At 43.1% G+C, this 9,555-nt stretch overlaps 1 protein-coding gene across 4 annotated transcripts in view; it reads right to left on the minus strand.

Moving 5' to 3' along the window:
* Positions 1 to 9,555, minus strand: part of TOX2 (TOX high mobility group box family member 2) — a 158,022-nt gene that overhangs the window by 7,576 nt on the left and 140,891 nt on the right. For all 4 annotated transcript variants that reach the window (XM_011929023.1, XM_011929024.1, XM_011929022.1 and 1 more), the window contains one exon: positions 7,897 to 8,124. In XM_011929023.1, coding sequence (XP_011784413.1) covers positions 7,897 to 8,124 — 228 coding nt within the window. The remainder of the gene's footprint in view (positions 1 to 7,896; positions 8,125 to 9,555) is intronic.

A 9,555-nucleotide genomic window follows, 5' to 3' on the forward strand; every position in this document is an offset into this window, starting at 1 on the left:
AATTTGTAGATTGCTTTTGGCAGTATGGTCATTTTCACACTATTGATTCTACCCATCCATCAGCATGGGATGTGTTTCCATTTGTGTCATCTGTGATTTCCTTCAGCAGTGTTTTGTAGTTTTCCTTGTAGAGGTCTTCCACCTCCTTGGCTAGGTATATTCCTAAGTATTTTATTTATTTATTTTTTAATTTTTTTGCAGCTAAAGGGGGTTGAGTTCTTGATTTGATTCTCTGCTTGGTCACTGTTGGTGTATAGCAGAGCTATTGATTTGTGTACATTAATTTTGTATCCCAAAACTTTGCTGAATTCATTTACCAGTTCTAGGAGGTTTTTGGATGAGTCTTTAGGTATATGATAATCCCATCAGCAAACTGTGACGGTTTGACTTCCTCTTTACTGATTTGGATGCCCTTTCTTTCTTTCTCTTGTCTGACTGCTCTGGCCAGGACTTCCAGTACTGCATCGAATAAAAGTGGTGACAGTGGGCATCCTTGTCTTGTTCTAGTTCTCAGGGGGAATGCTTTCAACTTTTTCCCATTCAGTATAATGTTGGCTCTGGATTTATCATAGATGGCTTTTATTACCTTAAGGTATGTCCCTTTTATGCCGATTTTGCTGAGGGTTTTAATCAAAGGGATGCTCAATTTTGTCAAATGCTTTTTCTGTGTCTATTGAGATGATCATGTGGTTTTAAATTCTGTTTATGTGGTATATCACATTTATTGACTTGTGTATGTTAAACCATTCCTGCATCCATGGTATGAAACCCATTTGATCATGGTGGATTATCTTTCTGATACACCATTGAATTCAGTTAGCTAGTATTGTGTTGAGAATTTTTGCATTCATGTTCATCTAGGTATACAATCATGTCATCAGCAAACAGCAACACTTTGACTTCCTCTTTACAGATTTGGATGCTCTTTCTTTCTCTTGTCTGACTGCTCTGGCTAGGACAGTACTCTGTTGAATAGAAGTGGTAAGAGTGGGCATCCTTGTCTTGTTCCAGTTCTCAAGGGGAATGCTTCCAATTTTTCCCCATTCACTATAATGTTGGCTCTGGTTTATCATAGATGGCTTTTGTTACCTTAAGGCATGTCCCTTCTATGCTGATTTTGGGCATAGAAGGAATATTGGCCTGTAGTTTTCTTTTTTGTTGTTGTTGTTATGTCCTTTCCTGGTTTGGGTATTAGGGTGATTAACTGGCTTCATAGAATAATTTAGGAAGGATTCTCTCTCTATTTTGTGGAATGGTGTCCTTTAAAAGTCTGATAGAATTCAGCTGTGAATCTATCTGGTTCTGAACTTTTTTTTTGGTTGGTAACTTTTTCATTACCATTTCAGTTCTCACTGCTTGTTATTGGTCTGTTCAGAGCTTCTATTTCTTCCTGATTTAATCTAGGAGGATTGTGTATTTCCAGGAATTTATCCGTCTCCTCTAGGTTTTCTAGTTTATGTACATAAAAGTGTTCATAGTAGCCTGAATGATCTTTTGTATTTCTGTGGTATCGGTTGTAATATCTCATGTTTTGTTTCTAAGTGAGCTTATTTGGATCTTCTCTCTTCTTTTCTTGGTTAATCTCACTAATGGTCTATCAGTTTTATCTTTTCAAAGAACCAGCTTTTTGTTTATCTTTTGTATTTTTTGGTTTCAATTTCATTTAGTTCTGCTCTGATCTTGGTCATTTCTTTTCTTCTGCTGCATTTGGGTTTGGTGTGTTCTCTCTCTCTAGTTCCTTAAGGCATGACCTTAGATTGTCTATTTGTACTCTTTCAGACTTTTTGATGTAGGCATTTAATGCTATGAGCTTTCCTCTTAGCACCGCTTTTGCTGTATCCCAGAGGTTTTGATAGGTTATGTTACTATTATCGTTCAAAGAATTTTATAATATCCATCTTGATTTCATTGTTGACCCAACAATCATTCAGGAGCAGGTTATTTAATTTTTTCCATGTATTTGCATTGTTTTGAGGGTTCCTTTTGGAGTTGATTTCCAGTTTTATCTTGCTGTGGTCTGAGAGAGTACTTGATATAATTTCTATTTTCTTAAATTTGTTGGGACTTGTTTTGTGGCCTATTGTATGGTCTATCTTGGAGAATGTTCCATGTGCTGATGAACAGAATGTTCTATAAATATCTGTTAAGTCCATTTGTTGTAGGGTATAGTTTAAGTTCATTGTTTCTTTGACTTTCTGTCGTGATGACCTGTCTAGTGCTGTCAGTGGAGTACTGAAGTTTCCCACTACTGTTGTTTTACTGTCATTCTCGTTTCTTATGTCTAGTAGTAATTGTTTTTTAAATTTGGGAGCTCCAATGTTAGATGCATATACATTTAGGATTGCGATATTTTCCTGTTGGACTAGTTTTATCATTATATAATGTTCCTCTTTGTCTTTTTAAACTGCTGTTGCTTTAAAGTTTGTTTGGTCTGATATAAGAATAGCTATTCCTGCTCACTTTTGGTATCCATTTGCATGAAGTATCTTTTTCCACCCCTTTACCTTAAGTTTATGTGAGTCCTTATGTGTCAGGTGAGTCTGTTGAAGACAGCAGATACTCAGTTGGTCAATTCTTATTCATTCTGCTATTCGGTATTTTTAAGTGGAGCATTTAGGCCATTTACATTCAATGTTAGTATTGAGATGTGAGGTACTACTCTTCTATTCGTTGTGCTATTTGTTGCCCAAATATCTTGTAGTTTTTTAAAAATTGTGTTATTATTTTAGAGGTCCTGTTAGATTTATGCTTTAAGGAGATTCCATTTTGGTATATTTCAAAAATTTGTTTCAAGATTGAGCTCTTTTTAGTAGTTCTTGCAGTGCTGGCTTGGTAGTGGCAAATTCTCTCAGCATTGGTTTGAAAAAAAGAACTGTATTTTTCCTTCATTTATGAACTTAGTTTTGCTGGATACAAAATTCTTGGCTAATTGTTTAAGGACCCCAATCCCTTCTAGCTTGTAGGGTTTCTGCTGAGAAATCTGCTGTTAATCTGATAGGGTTTCCTTTCCTTCTTTTTGTGATGAGTTTCTCAGGTGTTCTTTGAGTTTCTTGTATTTGGATGTCTAGATCTCTAGCAAGGCCAGGGAAGTTTTCCTCAATTATTCCCTCAAATATATTTTCCAAACTTTTTTATTTCTCTTCTTCCTCAGGAACACCAATTATTGTTAGATTTGGTCATTTAACATAATCCCAAACTTCTTGGAGGTGTTGTCCATTTGTTAAAATTCTTTGTCTTTGTTGAATTGGGTTAATTTGAAAGCCTTGTCTTTGAGCTCTGAAGTTCTTTCTTCCACTCGTTCAATTCTATTGCTGAGACTTTCCAGTGCATTTTGCATTTCTCTGTGTCCTTTATTTCTGGAAGTTGTGATTGTTTTTATTTATGCTATTTCTCTGGAGACTTTTCTATTCATATCCTATATAATTTTATTTTAACACCCTTCTGAATTCTTTTTCTAGCAATTCAGAGATTTTTGTCTTGGTTTGGATCCATTGCTGTCGAGCTAGTGTTATCTTTTGGGGATGTTAAATAACTTTGTTTTGTCATATTACCAGAATTATTTTTCTGGTTCCTTCTCATTTGGGTAAACTATGTCAGAGGGAAGATCTGGGAGTCAAGCGCTGCTGTTCAGATTCTCCTGTTCCTTGGGGTTCTCCCCCTTTCTCTAGGGATGTGTTTTCCTGAGAACCCTGCTGCAGTGATTGTTATTTCTCTTCTGGATCTAGCCACCCAGCGGCGCTACCAGGCTCCAGGCTAGTACTGGGGAGTGTCTGCAAGGAGTCCTGTAATGTGATCTGTCTTCAGGTCTCTCCTCCATGGACATCAACACCTGCTCCCGTGGAAGTAGCAGGGGAGTGAAGTGGACTCCGTGAGGGTCCTTAGTTGTATTTTTAAGTGCACTGGCTTTGTGTTGGCCTCCAGCCAGGAGGTGGCACTTTCAAGAGTGCATCAGCTGCAATAGTATAGGGAGAATACAAGCTTGCCCTAGTGTCAGGCGGTGGGCAGGGCCATAGAGTTCCCAAGAGATTATGTCCTTTGTCTTGGTCTTTCTCTACCTGCCCTGTTAGCCTATCAATCAGGTAGGGGCAGGGTTAGGCATGTCTGAGCTCAGATTCTCCTTAGGTGGGGCTTGCTGCAGATGCTGTGGGGGGTGTGGTTCCCAGGGGGATTATGGCTGACTCTGCTGCATCACACAGGTCATCAGGGAAGTGAGGGAAAGCTGGCAGCCACAGGCTGGTCTCACTCCCACCATGCACCCCCAACAGCACTGAGTTTATTTCCAGGCAGCCAGTGAACAGGGTTGAGAACTTGCCCCAGGCTACAGGCCTCCCAGCTGAGAAAGCAAGCCAACTCACAGTTCCTTGGCTGTCCCAGAGAGTCTGCAGCAGCAATCCACCTCCTTCAAAGGGTCTATGGATTCTTCTGGCTTTCCTAGCATGTTCCTGTGGTAGTTCTTGGAGCAAAAGTTTACAGTGTGAGTCTCCACATGCTGCTTTGTCTGTCTGAGTGGGAGCTGCAAGTTAGTCCTGCCTCCTTTCCACCATTTTTCTGCTCTAAAGCTGCTCTTGGAACTCTGACTTGCTATGTGAATAAACAAGAGCTAGTCTGCTGGATGATGAGAGACACATGGCCCAGTCTGGCTCCACTGCTCCAACTGACAGCCATCCAACTCCCAGAAGCAGAGATGCCTAATTTACTGTAGTTTACCACTGATGCAAATGGGTGAGCCCAGCCAAGAGCAGCAGCAGAACCATCCTGCTGAGCCCAGAACGGTTCATGGACCCTCAGAATCATAAGTTGAATACATGATTATTGTTTTAAACCATTAAATTTTGGTATTGTTTATTACACATTCAAAATTAAATGATGCAGTTAGCTTCATTATGTTTTAGTGTCAAGGTTACATTGTATATAAGGATTTGTGAAGGTTTTCTTATTTTTCTAAGTCCTGGAATTATTAACTCTTTGATGATTTGAAAGAACTTTCCTATCCATCATCTAGGCTTGAAACATTTGGGGGATAGGCAGGGGTTTTTTTTATTTCCTATTATTTTCTCACTGCTTCTCTTGGTTGTTAGTGTATTAATAGTAAAATAAGAATATAAGTCACATTTCTAAATGTGATTTCAAAAACTGACACAAGCTAACATCCAGCCTTATGCTTAATAGTGAAACATGAGAGGTAATGCAAAGTAGGAAGACCACTATCCCCACCATTGCTGAACATCTCTTTTTTAGAAGTCCTAGTCAACATAACTGGGAAAGAAAACAAAATTAGAAATCTGAGAAGTGAGGAGACAAAATAAGGAGACAAGTCTGGACGTAGTGGCTCATGCCTCTAATCCCAGCACTTTGGGAGGCATTTGAGGCTAAGAGTTTGTCAGCCTGAGCAACACAGCAAGACCCTGTCTCTATAAAAAAAAAAAAGGAAAAAATTTTGTGGGGCATGGTGACGCACGGCATGCCTGCAGGCCCAGCTACTTGGGAAGATGAGCTAGGAAAAGTGCTTGAGCCCAGGAGTTCAAGGCTGCAGTGAGCTATGATCGTGCCACTAACCTCTAGCCTGGGTGACACAGTGACACCCTGTCTCTTAAACAACAAAGAAGACAAAATAATTATTTGTAAAAGATATATGTGTATAAATATGTACGTAATTATAGACACTTTTTTTAAGCCTAGAAGACCCAGGAATTAAAAATGATCAGAAATGATTAATTTGTAACTGCCAAGCTTATTATTTTAATTCCTAACTTTTTATATATCAACAAGTTGCTAGGAAAATGGGGAGAAACATGCCATTTAAAATGCATTAAGTAAAAGGAGAGATATGCCCATTATTGGACGGAAATAAATATATGCCAAGTAAATATATTCTTGGGTTAGAAATAAAACACCAGGCGGGTAAGCAGAAATGAAACCGACACAGGGGCTGGGACTCTCAACCGCCTTTGCTTGCCTCTGGGCTGTGCTGAATGAGGTCAGAGAAAGCATCGGTGGAAGGAATGCCTGGGGACATAGCACTTGAGACCACTGTCTCTCCAGACGATATAAAAGGGCAAGGAAACTCCCCCACCAAACAAAAAAAAACCTGAAGTCTTCTGAAAGGGAATTGGTTGCCAACAAAACACACAAATGAAAAAGATGTCACTGAAGCAAAAGCCGCAGTGCCCTGCCAATAGCCCCCAGTCCTTACCACTGTCCTACAAACATGCTCTACTTCCAGCTGCCACTGGCTATATTCCTTTGCCTGGGGGTCCCTCTGGTGGCAGGAGCCTGGCATGTGTAGCAGGTCAGAGGTGCTGCAGAAGGAAGGAATGCTGGTGTCCACCCCAGCACCCTTGCCCCTCAGGATGACCCTGAGGCCTGGTACATTCTAAGCAGACTCCTGAGTTCTCAGCGGGATTGTGCTCCAGTTGCCCATGGTGGATTCTCCTGGGACAATGTGCCCTTTCTTGGCTGCCCTCCTTTCCCTACTCTCCTATCAGAGGTGGGGGTCATCTCACAAATAAACTCTCTGCATTATAACATATTCCAAAATTACCTAAAATTTTAGAATACAGTAAAGGAGATGTTTCAAATAAGTCAGTAATTCATCTCTCTGCCCCAAGCCTGCTACTTTCCCCATATTTCCCATCCAGTGATTGGCATCTCCATTTACTCAGAATGGAAGCCAGATGCAAGGAGGCTGCCAGGATGTCCCCTACCCCAAACCATTCTGGAAGATGCTCCAGGCCCCACCTTCCCCCACCTGGATGACTGTGCACCCTCCACATCTACTCTTACCTGCCTTATGCTGTCATTCTGGTCCCTCCTCTGCGTAAAACTCTTCACTGGTTTTCTCTCCTCTTAGAATAGGGCCTGACTCCTTCCAAGGTCTGCAAAGCCCAGCGTGATCTGGCCCCTGCCTGCCTTTCCAGCTCCGTCTCTGCCTTGGGGACTCTCACTGTCCCCTCTCTGGCCATCCTGGTCTCCTTTCAGTCCCCTGTGCTTTTCCAGGCTCCTTCCCTTACCAGGCCTCCCTGTCTGGAACACTTCCCCTCCTCCAAAGAGAACTCACTCTTCAGGTCTCACCTGGAGACCTGACCCCAGGGACAATGTCCGTCCCTGCTCTTTCCACTCTCATGAACTATGTATCCTCCTGGTACATGGCACAATCACAACTGTAATTTTACATTTACTCATTGCTTATTTGATTCATGTCTCTCATGCCAACATCCCAATTGAGCCTCCTGCTTCTACAGATATGAGTTCAAATCCTGACTCTACCTTGATTCATGCTGGTGACCCTGGGCGAGTCACTTTACCTCTTGGTGTTTTGGTAGAGACCAAAACAGGAAAGCAATGGCTACTCCACAGGGTGTTGTTATAAGGATTCAGTGAAATACCAGAGGGAGAGCTCAGCCCAGACAAGAGCTCAGAGAATGAGTTGCCAGCACCCCTGTTTTATAGACATGAAAACTGAGGCTCAGAGTTTAGGTGGTCAGCCTGAAGTCACACAGCTGGCAACTCCATTTGCCTACCAGCTAGTTCTGCTCTCTATTCTCCCTGGAGGCCTTTAGAGGAGGCCACAGGCACATGGTCAGTGGGATAGGAAGCTCTGGCCTGGACTCCAGACTTTCAGGGTTGGAGGGACAAGATGGATGGAGATGCTTGTTCTCATTTTATCAAGGGGGAAGCAGAGGTTCAGAATGGTTAAGTTGCTAGTAAATGCAGTTGGTTAGTAGAATTGGAAGGCAACCAGCTTCCCAGTTTACGGATGGGCAACTGAGCCCAGGAAAGACCTCTGCAAGAGTCTCGAGTTCCAGAGCTGGGCCTGGTGTCAGACCTTCAAAGTGTGTCCTTGGCTCCAGGACCACAAAGCCTCAGGGGATGGCCCAGAAAGAGAGGGAGGCTCACCTGCTTCTGTTCCTCTCCCAGGCTGTCCCACATGGAGGCCACGATTTTGGACACGTCACCGAAAGTGGCACTAGGGTTCTGACCCTTGATGGCAGCCTGAGTGTCTCTGAAGAAGAGTGCGTAGGCCGACACAGGCTTCTGCGGCTCATTGGGGTCCTTCTTTTTCTTCTTCTTTGGGTTCTTGGCCTTTTTTCCAGGGTCAGCTGAAGGTCTCTTTTCTCCCGATATCTGCCCGAGTGAGAAGAGTCAGATAACCAAAGGGCCTCCTGCCAAAGGCAATCAACACAGACTCCGGCCAAGCTGCACTTTTCCAGCCCTGCTCATGCACAGATAACCACTCGTGAGGTGGAAAGGGCAATGGCCAGACAGACACACACACCCTGGGTGGGTGTTTAACTCATTAAAGAGAACCAGCATGATTGTAAAGTTGATTCAGAGAAATGCAGGAAGAGAAGACGACTGTATAGTCACTGAAAGAATGGAAAGAATGCTGGACTTAGATTGCTAAATTACACGTGAAAGTGGTTAGTGCCAATAGAATGCTAAAACTATCACCTTTAGGACTGGACAGAAATTGGCATCTCTACTGGGCAAAGTTAATTTGCCTTATAATCAGACAAAAATCACTTATATCTCTTATTACATTTTTCCCCCCAAGGTAACCTCTTCTTTTACAGAGTTATAAAATCCCCTAATCAATAATGAATAATGAATCAAAGCAAAGGTCCACTTTCCTAGAGAATCAGATAATTCTTGAGTGAGCCTGTTAGCCAGTGCTTTGGTATGACACTGAAAGAATGTGCAGTTATTTGGGGGCCTATTTCCAAGTTTGGAGTGTGTGTGCATGTGTGTGTATATATATACATTGTGTGTGTGTATATATATATATGTATCTGCTCTCCCACTTGTGATCACAAATAATCCCCAAAAAGGATCCTGCATTGCAAAAGGCTGGTCTCCACCACCATGTTTCAGCTGTGCAGCTTTGAGCAGGTGGCTTAGTCTCTGAACCCCTGTAAAGTGGGGAGGGGATGAAGCTAAAGCGACTGTTACTGGGTCAGCCGTGGAGCCAGTGGCATCACCCTGGACAGACCGCAGGACCACGATCCTGTGAACACTGACTTCGGGCTTCCAGGGTGGGGGGTTGGTTGGGATGCCCACCACAGACCTCAGTGGGACTCTGTTGGGTCACTCAACCCATGCAGGTACAGGGGACTTTGGTCAAAAGCCCTGGACCCTGCAGTGAAGACTTTGGCTCTAGGAGCCAAGAAGATGGAGGTGACATGTTGAACTGATGATAAAGCCATGGGCCAGTAGGCATGATCAGGCATCCATGTCTGAAGAACATGGTTCTGTTCCTGAGGCTTATCTCTGTAGCCACCCCCTTCTCCAAGCCCCAGTTACATTAGCACCGTGGTGTGGCCCTAGCAAGATCAGGGATGAAGAGGCATGCCGTCATTGATAAAGTCCTGAACAGTCACAGCAGGGCAGGGGGTTGAAGGCACATGCACTGGACTACACCTGCAGCCTCCTGGGTTTGAATCCTGGTTCCCCCACTTACTAGCTGTATGAAAACAGATACATAGGGCCAGGCACGGTGGCTCAAGCCTGTAATCCCAGCACTTTGGGAGGCCGAGACGGGCGGATCACGAGGTCAGG

Source organism: Colobus angolensis, unplaced genomic scaffold, assembly GCF_000951035.1.
Source record: "Colobus angolensis palliatus isolate OR3802 unplaced genomic scaffold, Cang.pa_1.0 Scaffold8, whole genome shotgun sequence".
Lineage (NCBI taxonomy): Eukaryota > Metazoa > Chordata > Mammalia > Primates > Cercopithecidae > Colobus > Colobus angolensis.